A 21,046-nucleotide genomic window follows, 5' to 3' on the forward strand; every position below is an offset into this window, starting at 1 on the left:
AGTACGACAAGTGGGTTGTGGTGGAACTTAATTTTACATTTATATTCATGCACCAAATACGTGCATGAAAATAAATTTAAAATTACAAAGTATTTATTTATGTGTATATCATTTCTACTACAACATTATCTATATGGATTTCCCATAAACTTAATGTCCCTTCCATCGACATCTTTCAGTGCGAAGTAACCATATATGATATTGTATATGTTGATGGCCATGTCAATGGTTCGAATGTTAAACAAACCGTATCTGATAGGGTGAACAAAACAAAACGACAAAAAATAAGCTTCATTGGGGCTTATAAAAGATAGCTACTTGAAGTCACAATTTAATTTCATAAAATAAAATTGCAAGAACCCAGACCCGACCCGAACCCGAGAATTTCAAACCCAACCATCTCTAATGTACAGTTAATAAATTTCTTACCCGAAGTCAAGTAACTAGTGTATAGATTCACCGGTACAGGTAAAATCCATGATTTACCAACTAATAGGTGGAAATTTCTAAACCGTTTTTCGTGTTCAAGTAACTAGTGTTCACATTCGGGTAAAAACCGATTGATATAAATGGCCATCTTTCGGAAAATTGAGATCATACATAGCCTAACTACTTCGCAGTTAAGCTGTTGTATGCTTGTTTCTAGCATTTTTCTTCTTTTCACTCTTTAAAAAACTTTTCAATGCAGAAATATTTTTTTTTGTTCAAAGCTTCAATTTGCTAACTGCTTTTGTTATCTATTCTGGAATGAAGCAGATCAAGCTATGTAATTTCTATTAAAACAATCTTGCATTTTTAGATACATGTTCTTTCAATTTTATACTAGAGGAGTGGCAATGCTCTTCCTTCTTAAGAACCTTGGGATGTTTCCAGAAATGTTTAGAATATGACTTGATTTGTTCAACCCCTTTCGCGAAATTTTCAATTCTTAAGAGTGTGAATCTATGCTTAGGATCTTTTTATAGATCCTGATAGATACATTTCATAGCAGGATCACGAGAACGTTCAAATTTACGTCTTCGAACATTCTTCAAGCGAATCAGAAGTTGGAGATTGTCGTCAATAATGAGTATTGAATTGTATCTGTGTTGGTGGTATTGATAAATTTCTAGCATCAACTATATAATCGCTTATTTTATAAATCTTAACATAACTTTTGTACCTTTCCTAATTCGCTTTGTGATAACACTGAGTTAATGGGTTTCGAAACACCCGAAAGTGATGCTGGAATGACATCACTGTTGCTTTATACAATTCGTTAAGGTTCAACTGAGAACGCCTTAATAAGCTGCATCTTGGAAAACGAAACCGTTGCGAAAATTTTCATGAAAATGAATCAATCTATTCGGGGTATTGGTAGACCAACTGCTTTTTCCGTTTCCCAAGATGGCCGCTTTTCCATGCTTTCTCAGATGAACCTTAAGAGAACTGCAAGTTTTTTTTCTCAAGGTTGTTTACAATCGCGATTTATTTAATTTTTCTTTTATCTGTTTATCTTGTCAATGGGTAGTGGGAGTGCGTTGAATTTCGATTGTATTTGGTTGTGTTGGCTGTAATCACTTTAATGTTTGCTTTTTCTTAAATTCTTGTGTTTCATAATGATCTTGTACTTTCGCGTGTATTCATTTACATTTTTTGCTATTGTCGGAACAAAACTGAATATACACATTAATTGGTAAATCATTAGTCATTGATGAGAGATGAGGAGATGAATCGAATTAAATTTTGACAGACGCTGTTTTTAGAAAATGATAGATAAGTTCCATGTATAGAGGATCGCGGTACGCCAGGATGTCTCTAACAGGAACATGGATTGGTTTTCCTTGGATTTGTAAAGAATCTACTAATTGTGATCTGGTTTCACGATATTCAGTGCACGACCAAACAACATGCTCAATGTCGTGATAACCACAAGCACAAAGATGCGAGCCCAATACAACGGGGATGCATTAATTGGTAAATCATTAGTCATTGATGAGAGATGAGGAGATGAATCGAATTAAATTTTGACAGACGCTGTTTTTAGAAAATGATAGATAAGTTCCATGTATAGAGGATCGCGGTACGCCAGGATGTCTCTAACAGGAACATGGATTGGTTTTCCTTGGATTTGTAAAGAATCTACTAATTGTGATCTGGTTTCACGATATTCAGTGCACGACCAAACAACATGCTCAATGTCGTGATAACCACAAGCACAAAGATGCGAGCCCAATACAACGGGGATGCACATCTAAAGTATAATGATTGGACAGGATGTTTGCCAACTAGCAAGCGTCCTCTGACGAGAAGCGCTATAAAATTCATTGAAAGCGATGGGTCTTTCATATATTTCGCCATCTAGTGCACCAATCTTGGCTAAATTATCAGCTTTCTCATTGCCCGCGATTGAGCAACTAGGGTAAATTGATATTCTTGTTAGGTTACTCAGAAATTCTCGTATCTTGCCAAAAAAGAATGAGACTATCAGTGAGGATGAAGTAATGGCTAGGGGTGATGTATTAATTATTTACAAACTATAGCGAACTGCTAGTTCCACCATATAAACAGAGGCGGGTTCTACAAGTTTGAGAGAAATTGAAAAAAATAAGTTGAAAATACCGAATCCAGTAGCCTCATTGATTCGTGTAGAACATTTTATGGCAGTCGATGTGTTGGTATCTACTTATGAATATTTTAGGGATCTCCCGTGAGCGCAGGTGATCCGGAATTTCACGAGTCTCCTCTTGCATGGACGTGTCGTAAAATAAATTGGAATCGGGAGTATCTATATTGGCACAAGTCGGAACACGAAAGTAGCGCCAGGCAATCATTCGTTCCCTTTGCTCTCCGACAACCAAACTGGGTATCTGAGAGCGAGCCGTTCGTATCAATCCAATTGTCGAGACGTCGAAGGATAATTTTTTTCCAACAATTTCCTGATGCAGGATAGCATCGATACGAGTTATGATCGGAGGCTGATTTTCCCGGTTTTGGAATGGCGATAACTCTCACTTGTATCCAGTCACGCGGGACAATGTTCTGCTCAAGAAACTTGTTAAATAAATTCAACAAGCGTCTTTTTGCTAGGTCAGGCAGATTTTTCACCTAGTTGAATTTAATTCTGTCTCGACCCGGAGCATTATTGTTGCATGAGAGGAGTGCAATTGAAAATTCCATCATTGTCAGAGGCGAATCTATGGAATCGTTACTCGTGAGAGCATCGCGAATGGTTTTCTGCACAGAAGCAGAATCTGGACAAACTTTCTTGACAAAATTAACTATCCAGCGATTCGAAAAATCTTCACGTTTTCACTTTCGATTCCTAATTCTTTTGACTGTGTTCCAAAGAGTACTCATTGATGTTTCTCTTGACAAGCCATCAACGAAGCGTCTCCAATAACTAGGTTTTTTGGCACGGCGTAGACTGTCAAATTTGTTTCGCAAAATCAAATGATTTTTCAAAGTTGTTAAGTATACCTCCTTTCCGTTTCATAATTTTCTTGTAGGCAACTTGTTTAGCTTCATATGCATTAGAGCACTCTATGTCCCACCAAGGATTAGGAGGCCGTCTATTTATTGTCATGCCAGGATTGCATTTCGTTTGGGCTTGATCTGCTGCTTCAATAATCAAACCTGCTAGAAATTCATATTCTTCGGCATGGGGTAGCTCTTCCGTCGAAGCAAGAAAAGTGGAAATTATTCTTTCGTTTATTTTCCAATCAATATTTCGTGTCAAGTCATATGGAACATTGATTGAATTCGTGAGGCCTAATTCACTGTTAATTGAAATAACGACTGGCAAATGTACGCTACCGTGAGGGTCAGGTACAACCTTCCACGTGCAATCTAATCGAAGTGATGTCGAGCACAGAGATAGATCTAATACACGACGTGCAGGAGGTCCGATGATACGTGTTGTTTCGCCAGTATTCGAAACTGTCATATTGAATTCGTCACAAACATTGTATATCAAAGAGGATCGATTATCTTTGAAGAGAGAACCCCACAATACTCCGAGTTTGCGAGAAATTTGGATAATATTTACCGCTTTCACTTTACGCCTAATAAATACAAACCATGGTCCTGTTGACGACTCCGGGTAAATTTTAATTCTAATGGGGTCAACATTTTCAGTAGAAGGCTTAGGAGGAGGGTCAGTTACTCGTTCTCCCATCTCATCATCCATTTTAGCTAGCAAGAAAAGCTATCGCAAAAAGGAATGAAAAATATACCTGTTATCTGCTGTCTCTGATGTGATGAAGATCAACACCGGTAGAACACACCTTGTGTGTGTCGTTGTAGTTCCGGTGGCAGTTGTATGGCAAAGTGACACTTGCTGTCCTTTTTCGGCGCGTTGCTTCTTCGGTAGACAAATAGGCCTACCTGTGACACTTCTAATCTCTTCCCGCTGAGCTACCTGTTGGTATCACCACCACAAGCGCGCGGGCTACCTATGGCTTGCAGCGAAAACACAATCGCTAATAAAGCTCGAAAAGTTTACTTAGTAACTAGTGTATACATTCACCGGTACAGGTAAAATCCGATTGATATAAATGGCCTGTTTTGGAAAGTTGAGATCATACACAACTATTCTACAGTGAAGCTGTTGAATGCTTGCTTCCAGCTTCTTTTATCATTATTTTTAAAATTGTTCGCTGTAGCAAATTCTGATTTTCAATTTGCTTACTGCTTTTGTTATCTTACTGTTGGAATGGAGAGATTGCCATGTCATCTAATTTTTATTAAAACATGAAACTAATCCACTTCAACTTGACTTTATGACTAGTTGGGATCAATCTCTTTCCCACTTCACAAACGCGTATAGCGTCTCGCAATCTGCCGTTCTCTCGAGATCAAAACTTTTCAGCTGGAGACACAACCGTCTCAGCCGGTAGCAAAAACTGTTATGTAAAATGGACTTTTTGGGAAAGTTTTAGATCATACACAGCCTAACTATTCTAGAGTCAAGCTGTTGTATACTTGTCTTTAGCATTTATTCTTCTATTCGCTCTTTTAAAAATATTCAATGAATTGAATATTTTTAAAATGAATTTCTGATTACCAATTTGCTTACTACTTTTATCTATTCTGGAATGAAGAGGTTCCCAAGCCATGTACTTTCTATTAAAATATCTAAATTATGCTAAAAATCTACCTGTTCTTTCAAAGCGAACTGGTGTCGTTCGTCTCACTAATGAATTACAGTTTTACGCTGTCTCCCTCTGTCGCACGCTCGGGCTGAAGACTCAAGATGAACAGTCCGTGGGGTTGTTAAACTTCGCAACATATGCTACCTTCGCACCCACACTTGCTTATCGTGCGGAACCACCACCAGACCGTTCTCGCACCAATACAGCTCTGATATGGAACACAAACTTTTCTTACAGCCTACATTTTTAGATAAATTCTCTTGCATATCATGCTAGGGTAGTTTGACTTTGGTAGCCATTGTTTCATATGCTTTATTTCCTGGTGGAAATACTCTTCTGAGCTAGAAGTTTTTCGAAGTTTTTCAATAATTCGTGTACAAAAAATCGTAATTGAAGTTTCAATTAATACTCGGGAATAACCTAACAATATTCTTAAAACAATTACAAATTTCTTCAGCTTCACATTCAGTTGAAACATCTAATGAGTTTCTGCAATGAATTGGATTTAAGTTAAGAAGTTATGGCTTTCGCTGCAATAAGCGCATTTGAAACTTTCTATTCTGGAATGAAGAGTCATGAAATTTTTATAAAACTATTATTACATTTTTTGATAAATATTCTTGCACAGGGGTGCTTGATTTTGGTAATTTGATAATTTCATATGCTTTAAATCCTAGCAACATTATGCTTGCAGAATTGATCTTACTCCTTAGAATAGCTTCACAAGTGGGGTATGGGCGTAGCGTAGTTGGTACATCGATTGCCTTATACGCAGCGCATCTAGGTTCGAGTCCCGACCCCGTTAGAAATTTTTCATAAGAGATTTTTCTAACCCGAAGAGGCGAATGACCTTAAGGTGTGAAACCTTCACAATCAAAATGAAAAAAAAAAAAATAAAAAATTCACAAGTGCTAATAAAGCTGGAAAAGATTACTTGAGAAAATCCATGGATGTGGATTTGTGTCCCCCTACTTGTGAAGCTATTCTAAGGAATAAGACCAAGTGCCAAACATTATTTATTCGTAACACCACACATTCGAATGCTCTTCCTCTTGATACGATATGAAACACCAGAAAGCATGCATTTGCATCACACATCTCTAATGTACAGTGAATAAATTTCTTACGTGAAGTCAAGTAACTAGTGTATAGATTCGCCGGTACAGGTAAAATCCGATTGATATAAATGGCCTGTTTTGGAAAGTTGAGATCATACACAGCCTAACTATTCTACAGTGAAGCTTGTTTGTTTCTAGCACTTCTTTTTTCATTATTTTAAAAATTGTTCGATGTAGTAATTTCCGATTTTCAATTTGCTTACTGCTTTTGTTTTCTATTCTGGAATGAAGAGATTGCCAGGTCATCTAATTTCTATTAAAATATGAAACTAATCCACTACACTCAATGGCACGGTTGTCTTCAGCTTGACTTTATGATTAGTTGGGATCAATTTAAACTTTTTACATATTCTAAGAAAAGAAATGTCTTTATGCAATTCCGCATTTTTTTTCTTGAGGCTAATGACTTGTCTTGTTTGCCATTCTCACAATCTATACAATATATCTTAGCGGAATAAACGTTTGTTGTGTGATTTTGCTTATTAAGCACCCTAGATTTTTTTATTAATTATTGATTGGATGGTTTGCTCTGGATACCAGTTGAGCTGACCTATTTCGAAAATAAATTCTGTTACTGTTAATTTTTGCTTTTTAAAGTAAGCATTCTATGGGCCATGTGATGAAAAGCGGCCATTTTATGCAGATAAGAATGGTTTGAAGTATTTGGTATAATTCTTTTGGTACTTGTGGGTCTCCTATATATTTCGAAAGTCAAGGGTCCTCCCTCTTTTTTTTACAAGCACATCCAAGATTTGTGGTTAAGTAAATAGCGTTGTGTGTGTACAATCCATTTCCCACTGTCCGGCAGTGCTTTTGTGGAAGAAAATTTTCTGCATCTATGTAATGATGTATATGTGTTTTCATCGATGAATGTACACATGTTTGGCCCTGGAAATGAAAGGTTCTATTGTACATCCAACGACCCATTTCAAGAATAACTTTCGAATACATTCACGTATCAATCGGATATTTGCAATATATTCGCACTTCCAGAATGATACATATTTTTGATTCTGACACGTATTTACTAAAAGCAAAATATTTATGAAGGTAGACAAGCATTGAAAAATTACATGAAACGATCTCACCAGCTCTGAATAAATAAATTCATGAGATTTCTGAGAAGAATTCTCCATCCGTGAAATTGGCTACGGCTACTCACGTCCAGGCGGCGCTTCAGACGCTAAGCGGCACGAACGGGCGTATTTTTTGCGTCTTACTTCAATTTTCTATTTGATTTTCAATTTGCTTACTGATGTTTTATCTATTCTGGAGTGAATAGTCATGTAATTTCTATTAAAATAATACCAAAGCATAAGATGGCGCACCATTGTAGGATGATGTGGCGAAGATCTTTATATAGGTAGATAAGATGTTATTCCATTTTGAAGCGGATTAACACGTTTAAGCTTGTTTTCTTGAAGTAAACCTGAAGAAGTAGATTTTTTATTTGTTGTTTTTGTTGCTTTGGACGAGAATTTATAATTTTTTCTCGCATGCTCAGCAATTCGATTTATGGTTTTCGCTACAATTAACACATTTGTATGGCTTTTCCCCCGGACAAGTGTCCTTTGTATGCGATTTATCTTCACAGATCATACATTTGCAAATTTCACTTTACTGAGATATCAGTTTCTAAATTTGCTGACCACACAAATGTTGGGAAATTACCGATCCGGATGGAGTGTGTGCATAAAGCATTGCCGGTCTAAATATTTGTTTATAAAATTTGTTCTTTAAATAGTTTCTATAATTCTTGTTTATAACAGGGAATAAACATTCTGTATATTTGTTATAAAGTTGAGATCATACACAGCCTAACTGTACTACAGTGAAGCTGTTGTATGCTTGTTTCTAGCACTTCTTTTTTTCATTATTTTAAAAATGCAGCAATTCCTGTTTTTCAATTTTCTTACCGCCTTTGGTAACTATTCTGGAATGAAGAGATTCACTAATTTCCTTAAACCCGACCCGAACCCTACAATTTTAAACCCGACCATCTCAAATGTACAGTAAATAAATTTCTTACCTCAAGTCAAGTAACTAGTGTATACATTCACCGGTACAGGTAAAATCCGATTGATATAAATGACCTGTTTTGGAAAGTTGAGATCATACACAGCCTAACTGTACTACACTGAAGCTGTTGTATGCTTGTTTTTAGCACTTCTGTTTTCATTATTTTAAAAATTGTTCGATGTAGCAATTCCTGTTTTTCAATTTGCTTACCGCCTTTGGTAACTATTCTGGAATGAAGAGATTGCCAAGTCATATAATTTCTATTAAAACATTTTCTAAGAAAAGAACAGTCTTTATGTAATCCCGCGATTTTTTTCCTGAGAGTAATAACTTGTCTTGGTTGCCGTTTTCACAATCTATGCGCGAACGGAGGTCTTAGCGGGATAAACGTACTTTACATGTTTTTCTACCATTTAACTCCACTATGTTTGTAGTGAGATTTTGCTTATTCTAGATTTTTTATTAATTTTGGATTGTATGGTTTGCTCTGGATACCCATTGTAATTGCCTATTTTGAAAATGTTTCTTTAATTTTTGCTTCTTCTCCAAAAATAAGCTTTAAATGGGCCATGTGATGAAAAGAGGCCATTTTATGCTGAAACGAATGGTTTTAAGTTTGGTATAATTCTTTCTGTTGAAGCTGTTGTATGCCTTTCTTGCCAATTTCTTGTAATTTCTATTAATGAGTTATAAGTTTTTCAATTTTATCAACAATATACGGAGCGACAGGTCTTAATAATGGTTTCCAAATTACAGCGATTAGTATACAGTCATTAAAACATTATCTTCTTTGTCGCTTGATACTATTGGCATTGTGAGTTCCTTTTCAATGTAGTCTTTGGAAGCACAATTTTACATGCATGCAATCACGTGTTCCAGTTCCACTTCACCCAGCTACTAGCAGAGGGCATCATTTTCATTTCTGATGGATGTAAGATAACACACGCGCGCGCAAAAAACCGATTTCAAATCATCTGACTGAAGCTCGTTCCTGATTGGTTCCCACTATTTTCATACACCCGGCCGCAAATCTGGATCAGAATGAATTGTCATTTCAGTCGGTTTCAGCAAGTACAGATGTCCACAGACTGTATGTCGACACCGGGAGAGAAGGTGATTATTAGGATTCATCTCTTCCCGTAAAATCCGATTGATATAAATGGCATATTTTGGAAAATTGAGATCATACACAGCTTAACTATCCTACAGTGAAGCGGTTGCATGCTTGTTTCTAGCACACCTTTTTAATTATTCTAAAAATTGTTCGATGCATCAATTTCTGATATTCAATTTGCTTACTGCTTTTTTATCTATTCTGAAATGAAAAGATTGCCAAGTCATGTAATTTCTATTAAAATATGAAACTAATACCAATACCTACCACAGAAGCACAAGATGACACACCATTGTAGGATGATGTGACGAAGATCGAACTACCTTGTATAGGTAGAGAAGTTATTATTCTATTTTGAAGCGGATTAACGATGTTTGCAAGGAGGAATTTAGGACAATAGAAAATCGTATAAATTTGGGTCGAAGAACAATATCTACCAGGAAACTGCGGTCGTTGTGCGATTTTCGCATGATGAATGGCAGACTTACCACAGAGCTGGGGAAGACGGTATACTCGAATTTCAACCAGGCTATGGTTGTGTGGTTACTAAAAGAATGCATGGAGTCGCTCCATGTGATATAGCGTTTAAACATCACAAATATTCAAAAACGACAGCGTTTTATTAGTCATTAGGGGCGACTTCGTCTTATCAGAAACCGACACTAACTTTTTGTCGGAATATATTAGCGCCGACTTGACGCTAAATCCTTAAAACTAAAACACACTTTATGTTTCAATCGAACGACTGGTCAAACGTGATGTCCCGTCCGAGCAGAAGTTTTCACTTAAGGAGAAAATTGGGTAAACACCAAGCGTTTCCAAAATTTTATGAATTGTGATATATATTGTGATAATGTAAAAAGTATAATACCTAATACGCTTCATGAAGTTTCAATTAATACGCGGGACGGATATTTGCAATATATTCGCACTTCCAGAATGATACATATTTTTGATTCTGACACGTATTTACTAAAAGCAAAATATTTCAATTAATACGCGGGACCCGTATAAATAAATACCATTCCAGAAAACTTCGGAACCATTTCCTAACTATTCATATAATACTCACCATATAGGGAATACTACTGATACATTCCATCATTATTAACTGAAGTCATGTAGCTAGTGTATACATTCACCGGTGCAGGTAAAATCCGATTGATATAAATGGCCTGTTTTGGAAAGTTGTGATCATACACAGCCTAACTGTTCTACAGTGAAGCTGTTGTATGCTCGTTCGTAGCACTTCTTTTTTCATTATTTTAAAAATTATTCGATGTAGCAATTTCTGATTTTTTATTTGCTTACTGCTTTTTTATCTGTTTTGAAATGAAGAGATTGCCAAGTCATGTAATTTCTATTTAAACAAGAAACTAATCCACTACACTTAATAGCACGGTTGTCTCTTTCCCACTTCACAAACGCGTATAGCGTCTCGCAATCTCTCTCGAGAACAAAACTTTTCAGCTGGAGGCACAACCGTCTTTTTCAATTCACTCTTTTAAAAAATGTTCAATGAATCATTTTCTGATTTTCAAGTTGCTTACTACTTTTGTTATATATTCTGGAATGAAGAGGCTCCCAATCCGTGTGTACATACAGTGAAGCTGATGTATGCTTGTTTCTATCACTCCTTTTTCATCTTTCTTAAAATTGTTCGATGCATCAATTTCTGATTTGCAATTTGCTTACTGAATTTCATCTATTCTGAAGTGAAGAGATTGCCAAGTCGTATAATTTCTATTAAAATATGAAACTAATACCAACACCTACCACAGAAGCACAAGATGGCGCACCATTGTAGGATAATGTGTCGAAGATCATTGTATAGGTAGATAAGTTGTTACTCTATTTTGAAGCGGATTAACACGCTTAAACTTGTTTTCTTGAAGCATACCTGAAAAAGTAGATTATTAGATTTTTCCAATATTACGAGAATTTATAATTTTGTCTCGAATACCCAGAAATTCTATCTATGGTTTTCGCTACAATTAGCGCATTTGTATGGTTTTTTCACTGGACAAGTGTCCTTTGTATGCGATTTATCATCACAGATCGCAAATTTCACTTTTCTGAGATATCAGTTTCAAAATATCCTGACCACACAGATGTTGGGATGGAGTGTGTGCATAAAGATTTTCAGATTTTATACTAAAGAAGCTTGGCTTTGGTAACCGTTGTTTCATGTGATTTATAGCCTGGTGGAAACGCTCTTCCTTCTTAAGAACCTTGGGATGTTTCGAAAAATGTTTAGAGTATGACTTGATTTGTTCAACCCCTTTCGCGAAATTTTCATTTCTTAAGAGTGCGAATCGTATCTAATTTCTGATTCGCTTGAAGCATGTTCGAAGACGTCGATTTCAACGTTCTATCAGGATCTACAAAAAGAAATTAAGTATGCTTAATTTCTTTTTGTAGATCCTGATAGAACGTTGAAATCGACGTCTTCGAACATGCTTCAAGCGAATCAGAAATTGGAGGTTGTCCTCAATAATGAGTATTGAATTTTATCTGTGTTGGTCGTATTGATAAATTTCTAACAGGGTAAATTTACCATACTAAGCAGGGTGCCCCATCCATTAATTCATTAATTAATTGATTGTAATCAATGGAATGCGTAAAAATTGATATCAACAGCTCTGCTTCGTTGTTAAGAGCCAATATAATAACACAAATGCGCTGAAAACTGTGAAATTCTCATGTTTGAGCGCAACGAAAACTCGAATCGAGTGCCCCAATTGTTGCGCTACCATTTGACTCAATGCGTTGAACAAAGATGGCCGACACTGCTCTAACCAACGGCATTAAATGGGTAATAGAAACATGGCGAAAATGGGCTCAACACCCTATATAATCGCTTATTTTATAAATCATTAAAACCTATCTTAATATACGTTTTGTAACTCTCCCAATTCGCTTTGTGATAACATTGAGCTAATGGGAATCGAAACACCCGAAAGTGAAAAGATTACTGGAATGGCATCAAGGCTGTTAAGGTTCAACTGAGAACGTCTTAATAAACGACCATTTTGGAAAACGGAAAAAGGGGTTTTTTCTCACACCGTTGCGAAAATCTTCTTTAAAATGTATTCGGGGCGTAGAGTATTACTGATTCATTTACATGAAGATTTTTCCAACGGTGTGAGAAAAAAACTGAGGAGTGCTTTGAAATTTCGATTATATCTGGTTGTGTTGGATCGTGAAAACTGTAGTTTTGTTTGTGATTTTTGTTTGACGTTATCACTGTTTGTTTGTTGAAAAAATATTGAAAAAAAAAATGAAAAAAAACTTCATTGACTCCTACACTGAAAAAATATTGAAAAAAATCTTCATTGACTTCTACACTGAAAAAGTCGATTTTAAAAATTTAAAGTCGATTTACAAAAAACATAGTAGTCTTCATCGTCGCCTATGCTCAACATATCGGCTAACGATTTATGTTCCGGTTCCGGCTCTAGCTTTGCGTTGGCGTCATTATCATAGTTATCGATTTGGTCGGCTAAAAAACAACACTACCTTAAAAGGAGTTCAAATTCAAACTAAACACTCCGCAATGCATACCCTGACGGTCGACATCCAACGCAAGATCCAAGCAATTCCACTTATGGTTTTTGCAACAATTAGTGTTTTTTCATCGGACAAGTGTCCTTTATATGTGATTTGTCACCACAGATCATACTTTTGAAATCCAACTGACAACATTTTTAGATAAATGTTTTTGCATATCATGCTATGGTAGCCGTTGTTTCATGTGCTTCTACTAGCAATATCCTTATAACTGTCTTTTATTTTTCATTCATAATTGAACAACCAGTTTTTGTTTAAAACTTTTTTGGTGGTATCCAACGGGAAAAACTAATCAAAATGGTTAGTGAAGCGAAAGTAAATATGTGAAAAAAAATCTCCCCGAAGGCAGGATTGAAACCCGCAACCTGTGAGACCCAATGCACTAACAATTATGTTATCCCTGGGATATGATGACGTCCCAGAAAGAACATATGATTATTTGCGACAGTGATCGCACCCTGTATGCAAAGCGAGATCACATACAACCGCTGCTTCCATCCAACACATTTTGATCTATATATTTTGCAGCTGGTGAAATTGACACATTTTTTACCGGCACAGTTCTTCGTACATAGATGCAAATTTTAGATGATCTTTCTCTTATCTGTTGGACGTTGGAATGCGTTCTTTATTTGCATCACTTTACGCAGTAGAGTTTACCAATGTTGAAGCTAATGATGGGCAATTTAAGAAAACACAGTCACAATTTTTTTGCGTTACAAGTCTGCCGAACGAAATGTTTTCCAGAATTTCTATATTGCTTTTTACTAAAACCAATCATGAACCGTTTATGAATGAAGAATTTACACATGGTAATCGGAAAAGGAAAAGTTTGACATTTTTCTGCACCTATACTAACCCGTACACACCCAACAGAATGTTTTGAGTCTTACACGATTTTAAATTAAAACTTTCACACGAGTATGCATAATTATTTATTTGAATATGCTTTCTGTGGGTAAACTTCGTTCGGGGAAAGTGATATCGGACACAACGTAATTGAACCCATATCCAATCAAACTAGAGTGTTTGATCCTTATTTGAAACACGATAGTAATATATTCGGTTATGGAGATGCGTAAATACAGTAATATAAGCCAGCAATTGTTCATCTATAGATGAATAATATATAAAACAGGCTTTGTATCCTACAATGGAATAGTGAACAGAGAATTTAGAGCTATAGATGAACTAATTACCTAGTAATCCTCTTCGTAGCCATAGTAGTCTTCATCGTCGCCTGTGTTCAGCATATCGGCCAACGATTTATGTTCCGGTTCCGGTTCTGGCTCCGGCTCTGCGTCGACGTCATCGTCATAATCATCGATTTGGTCGGCTAAAAAAAACAATATCTACTTGAAAAGGAGCTCAAATTTAAGCTAAAACACACTGCAGTGCATACCATGTTCAACTTTCGGCGTCGGAGGTTCCTCGTCAATCAATTTTACGTTCTCCGAAACACTGCTTATGACGGGTAGAGTTGCAATTGGTTTTCTTCGGCCGGGGAATGACAAATTTACTGCAGATCTTGCGCTTCTGGATAGTGCCGTTTCCGGTTTAATTCGTGTCCGCGAAAGGATGTCGATATCGCTGGACTCTTGCTTCACGGGCGTTTCCGGTTGCTGTTCACTGGTACTGGCGCAATCCGTGAGTGTCTTCAATATGTCGTAGTTGATCTTACTGGAGATTTTCTTCTCCTGAAGCATCTTCTCGATAGCTTCACCGGCCGAGTTGGATGGTCCTATAACTTTCTTTCGATGATTTTTTCTCTTTTTCTTTTCCGGTTTCCCTTCTTCGCGCTCCTTCGCTAACCTATCCTCCTTTTCTTTCATCTCTTTAAGATACTCAGCGTGTAACCGGTTCCACATCATATCTTTGTAGCGAGCTTCTTCCTCCGTCATAATATACCCGTCAATTTCCTCATCGTCAAGATCTTCCGAAATCAGATCTCCATCATCATCTTTGGCTTCTTGTTTTGCACCTTCCCTGCGCTGTTCTGCATTGGAACACATCGCCATCAGATCTGGTTTGATGCCTTCTGGAACGGCGGTCTTCAGACGCACATTCCCTTGCCCATCTGGTCTTGGATCGTCCGGATCATCATCCAGACACTGATTTATGACGTCAATTGTTGACTCATTAATAAACTGGTCAGTTTCCCGCGACTCGTCCACTCCAAAATCTTCCCCTTTACAATGGCGCTTCCGGCTCATAGTTTTATGAAGGTCGCGATCCAACGCGGCATCAATTTCTGCCTGAAGCTGATTGAACTCCGTAGTCGATTCACCCAACTTCTGCAAGCGCTCCTTGTCCTTCTTCCGGGCAGCCTTGAACGCCGGAGGATCCTGCTCCGCCTCTAGATCGACAGACATAAACTCGTCCAATGTGAGTGCACTGCTGGGCGTTTCACCAAATTCAACCAGCCGTTTGCGCAGTGTCGATTCGTGAATCTTCACGATGCGAACGATGTCATTTGGCGTACGGCTGTAGTCGTGCATACGGGCCGCCAGCAGGAGGGCAGCTCCACACAAACCCGATGGCCGTCGGCCGGAATGAATCGAGTCCTTTTTCATCCGTTGGACTAGGCGCTGGGCGGTCATCGACACCTCGTGAGTTTTTTCAGCAAATTCCAGCTTGTTGGCATAGCGCATAATATAGATGCATGGGTCTGCGGAAGAGAGGTGGGATGCATTTAATGTAAGTGAGTGTGATAAGGTAGTGAAACTCTACACATTTATAGGAGGATATCAATTTGCAGAGTTTAATGCGTCTATTTTATACGTTGGTACATTTACTTTAATATTAATGCTATTGTTTAGATCAATGTTTTTCAACCTGGGATGAATTCACCCCCAGAGGTATGTCAGATTATGAATTATTTCAAGTGAATTTTACCTTGTTATCCTAATGTTTCCATCGAATTATTGACTATAATATAGAGACAATAATTCGATGGGAATATTAGGATAATAAGTCGAAATTTACCCGAAATAATTCATTATCTAACGTACCCCTGGGGGTAAATTCACCCCCGGTTGAAAAACACTGGTTTAGATCGACGTTACCAGTTTATGCCTGAAATTTTGGCAAATTTTTATTATGAAAATATTGTTTGTTAAAATACTGTTTGACATCTATGAAATCCGATTTCTTTTTGGGCCTTAGGTCTTTGGAGCCCTAGATCGGAAATCAGTCAGAACTAAGCCCCGAAATGCTGGTTAGCAACAATCTTGTGATAGAATTATAATTAGCTTGCATACCCCCGACAATTGTTTTCTTCAGAACTTCATTATGAATGGCAACGACTTAATCACTCAAGTTGTCGTTTGTCAAGCCAGGATCAAAGGCAAAAACCTTTGCATTACTTATACATGCACACCTCAGATAGCCTCGGTTGTGTACCAACGATTTAGTGAATCAACTGCCATACTACGGCATGGAATTGTCTTAAGGATGAAGTAACCAGATTAGGCGGAACAGTCTCGGATCTCAAGATCTTCTTCCGTACGGTAAACGTCCCGGAGAGTGTCCCGTATTTACCAAATTCCTGATTTTCATTCCAAAATACCCATATTGTACACGTTTTTCATTCAAAACTCTCATAAAAGTTTTGAGTCGTACTGCCCAATCTCCAAACTACGTAGGGAATGTGTAAATTGAGCCAATTTGTTCTGATTGAAACATAGTCGAAAGGGGCACGACTTCTATAATGAGCCAGGTTATGAATTCTCACGAAACGTTTCTGTCTTCCACAAGTTGAGCAAATATTTGGGAACCATATGTCGTTAATAGGTTTCTTGAATTTGTCCCGCATTCGTCCTGAAGTCATCTGGTCACTTTACTTTAGGACGATAATCGAGCTACTCCACCTACAGTTTTCAATATGACCATTTTGAACACGAATGATATAACTTTCTGTTCGACCTGACTACATTCAGATTACACATGGAAGATTATATCTAAACCCCATGGTAGCGATCATCTCCCTAAATCACAACCGATAACAGATCATGGCCATCGAATACAGTTAATGTTTCGTATGATCTCACGCGACACATTGATTGAAGGAGCTACTTGTCCAGGATATCCAATAAAACTTACCCAGGAGCTTCCTTCGAGAGAAAATACAAGATTCTGACTGGCTTCATTCTAGGATCTACGTTCAGACGAAACGTGTTCCCGATGCCCATGCCTACGGACGGTCTCTCTTCCTGTGGTGAAGGTCGGGGCGCTCGACAATATCAGGAAGTACGCAACGCCGGAAACAATAATGAAAAGCTTGTGGACAAACAAAACCGCGAATATTGACGCCGGTTTGTCGGCGGGATAACGATAGAAACGATATGCACTTCTTGGGGACACGGTACGACGTATGCGCGACCGAAACAGTACCTGCAGGGTGGTTTATCTAGATTCTGCCTCGGCGTAGAAGACTAGTCGCATGAAATCTCTCGAACCAGTCATCGTATGGGAGGGTTGAGTTTCTACTTGCTCTCTTAAAATGCAGGTTAAGACAGAATCAAATCCAATCAAATCAAGTACTACATACGTTACAAATACACAAAAATACCGACTTTAGACTAATTTCGCTATACCTTCTCTACAATATATTTTTTGGGTTGCAAACTACCGAGTGATAACACGTTATACACACAAAGAGTTATGATAGCTCGAGATGTTATAAATCAACGAAAGTATTTCCTATTGCTAATATCGGATTGTTTGCGAAATACACGTATACGAACGATTATATCGAACATTAAAGGGAAATACAGAGGATCGTTAACCTGATGCACGGGCTTGTCACCAATAACGGAACTTGAAATTAGATTCATTAAAACAGGAGCGGCGAATTTTCAGTACGTATTGACCCGCGATCATCGATACTAGTCAAATTAAAGTCTTATTGGAGCTGATTTCCCAACAACTATTCATTTTTACGGTAATGTTTTCTCCGCTAGATCTGTTCGCACCCTTTCATTCTGCTACTATTGGCAGAAGGCTGATAGCACCCAGTCGTCGCCGGTCTAAGGACCAAATGCCATTAATAAACTTAGACTCGAGTGGAGGCATGAGATAGAATTGAAAGCTAACCAATGAACATGACAGCAAAACACTTATTCTTCGTGCTGACATAACTGAAGGTAATTGCTTATCGGTCCCCGATTCCTCTCGCGAATTGTCAATTCTCAAACCTCATACATGATTGAAGTCATCATTCCACTCAAACAAGGCCATATGTTTTCCCTACGAACATTAAATGCTCTTTGGATCAGTTCCCCCGTTGGTAAAACAAACCCTAAAGAAACATAGAAATTAATTTGCTCAGTCCAAAGAAAAGTTTGCGGACCGGCAGATACGTGTTCCCTTACAGTGCCATCACATCAACGAACACCCAAAATTTACATGCGACAAAATATCCGCAATCCCGAATATTAAAGAATCAAAACCTCTACTCATTCGCAAAAAAATAAGAAAGTAAAAAAAACAGTTGAATATCCAAGGTGGCTCCAAAGATGAATGACGCCTATGAAACACCCAATAAAAAATAGGTGACAAGGGACGCGGACGAAATTAGCTGAGCACCGACTGGCTGGTTTGCCACCTATTTTTCGGGCGAAGAATTTTGGGGCGACACCTGGTAGTCGCTAGTCGCTGGTGAAAGGCCAATTATTTGAATATGCTAATTTTTCTTATTGCCGTATCTTTTTTCACTTTTCGGATTGAATTTTTTCTCTGAAAAACCATTTTTCACTATTTTTAGAATATAGCATGTGTTTCTAGATGTTTTCTGTGCCCTTTTATTGTCCTTGCATCGGGAATCGACGGCCCGTAATGCGAGGAAAAGATATTTTTTGATTTGCTGGAATTCGATTTTCACAAGCTGTCACCACTCGCGTCACTCAAAAATATGCCGAAAATGCTTTTATAAGCCACTTCACCTTGTATAATCGTTAAATTGCACCCTTATTGACACTCTCGATAACCGGGAGGCAGTAAACTGCGCCGAAAATAATGAAAATTAACCGACTCGAAGGGAGCTCTACAAGAGTCAACCGCTCGCGACGAAGATACACCTACCGCTTAACGCTTTTTCTGGGTTACCACAAAACCAATAAAATTATAATTTCTATGCAGAATTCTTCTTCAGAATATTCTTAACAAGGGCTTAATTTTTTCAGCACTTCAAAAAATTTATTTCATTAAAAATTATTGGTTGTTAAACTTGGAATACAAAATGACTTTGTTTAGGCACTGCGGGTAAAACCGACACCCCATAGGGGTAAGATCGACACCCCCTTTAATTTTTTTTATCTCCACTTTATTAAAATCTTTTTATTTATTAAAAATAAGATATATGCATGATTAATAAAGTATGAGTATGTGTGATGCAAATATGTGCTTTTTATAGCTTCATCATGAAGTGAGGGAAAGAGAGTTCGAAAGCGTAGTGCTATAAATAAGAGTATTTTATGCTATAAGATTATTTCTTGAAATGGGTATTTCCAAAAAATGCTTACGCACATCATTGCAACCTTCAGTGTCATTTTATTTCATGAGAGAAGATTTGCAAGCGTTCTACGTTCTGATAATCGGACCGTTCACTTATATGTGACACACACTTCTGAGTAAAACTACCTTTTTCAGACTTCATTTTTCGGACTCTGATCATCAACAATCTACCGGGGTATACAAAAGATCATGGTCTCATTGTGATAAAGTTCGTCCATGACAAACCAAGAGAACACTAGAAATTCGGTTTGATGAGCTTTTTACAGAAACAGCAAAAGCTTCGATAGAATCAAATAAGCAAACATTCCAATTATTGATTTTTAAAGAGACTTACAAGGAATAAACACAATAAAATTATTTCTGTGTAATTCTGCTATTACTATAGTGTGCTAATAGTGTAATGGAAGTGTCACAAAGATCCCCAGCATTTTGTTATGAATCGCAAGTAAACACAACCGTCTTAACAGCGTGTCGGTTTTACCCTAACCATAGGGTGTCGGTTTTACCCCAATAGGGAACATTTTTTAAAAACTGAATCACCACATTTGGTGATTTGAAAAGCTTTTATTCGGTTAAAACCTTAACATCCAGACGAGTATGAACGCTGCTGTCGTATGTCTTGTTTATTTTATGACATTCGGCGTACTAACGTAAATCCAATTTTCCTTCAAATTGGTACATAAACGTACCAATAATAATGTGTTATTATGAAATGAAGAAAAATTTGATTTCTAGGGAAAGTTGTGGGGTGTCGGTTTTTCCCACAATTCCCCTACTTTCTCGTCCGTTTATAACTCGGTCGCGTTAAGGCTCAAGTTACCTCAAGGCTTGGTAGTATGCGTAAGAAAAATTGTGTTCAGCTTTGCCACCAGATTATCCATTTAAACCTTTTCAAAACTCTAAAAGAAGAATATCAGTCGATTTATTAGATCATCACGATTCAATTCATGCAAAATACCTGCTGGAAAAACCATCGGCTTAGCTGGATGGTGCTTTTGAAAAAGTGGCTGTGATTTTTTATCACACTATCACACCGAGCTGGGGTACGCAACACAACTGCGCAATGAAAAAACCACAGCCACTTTTTCTAAAGCACCATTTAGCTAAGCCGATGGTTTTTCCAGCATGTATTTTGCATGAATTGAATCGTGATGATCTAATAAATCGACTGATATTCTTCTTTTAGAGTTTTAAAAAGGTTTAAATGGATAATCCGGTGGCAAAGCTGAACACAAATTTTCCTACGCACACTACCAAGCGTTCAATTCTAACACATGCTTAAAAAAGGTAACTTGAACCTTAAAGTAAGCTGCGCTACTCTTTGCATAACATGCTGGTCAAAATCGTGGTCCTTCGAAACGTATTGCAAACTTGTAGGGAAGTTTTGTTTATGGCACCGTAATATCCGAAAGAGAAAGTAAACAAAGAGAATCTTTCACATAGAACCATTTCAATCAGTTTGCTAGATTTACTCTATATTTGTGAAAATAATTATTTTTGTCTATACTCTTCCATCACATCCTTATCTTTGCGAAAAATAGTAAAACAAATTTGTGAAATGTGCTGTGAATGAAAATTGG

The 21,046-nt window shown here is 37.4% G+C and overlaps 1 protein-coding gene across 2 annotated transcripts in view; it reads right to left on the reverse strand.

Annotated features, from left to right (window-relative positions):
- Window positions 1–11,175: 11,175 nt before the first annotated feature.
- Window positions 11,176–21,046, reverse strand: part of LOC131677638 (transcription factor IIIB 90 kDa subunit) — a 60,724-nt gene continuing 50,853 nt past the window's right edge. Inside the window, exons 3-5 of one of the 2 annotated variants that reach the window (XM_058957535.1) lie at window positions 14,356–15,621; window positions 14,153–14,289; window positions 11,176–11,283 (exon numbers count right to left, since the gene is read on the reverse strand). In XM_058957535.1, the coding sequence (XP_058813518.1) occupies window positions 14,153–14,289; window positions 14,356–15,621 (1,403 nt within the window). In that variant the 3' untranslated portion in view covers window positions 11,176–11,283. Of the gene's footprint in view, window positions 11,284–13,993; window positions 14,290–14,355; window positions 15,622–21,046 lie in introns of those variants that run through there. The other variant, XM_058957534.1, reaches the window with a different exon arrangement.

The sequence above is a fragment of the Topomyia yanbarensis genome, chromosome 1 (assembly GCF_030247195.1).
Source record: "Topomyia yanbarensis strain Yona2022 chromosome 1, ASM3024719v1, whole genome shotgun sequence".
NCBI lineage: Eukaryota > Metazoa > Arthropoda > Insecta > Diptera > Culicidae > Topomyia > Topomyia yanbarensis.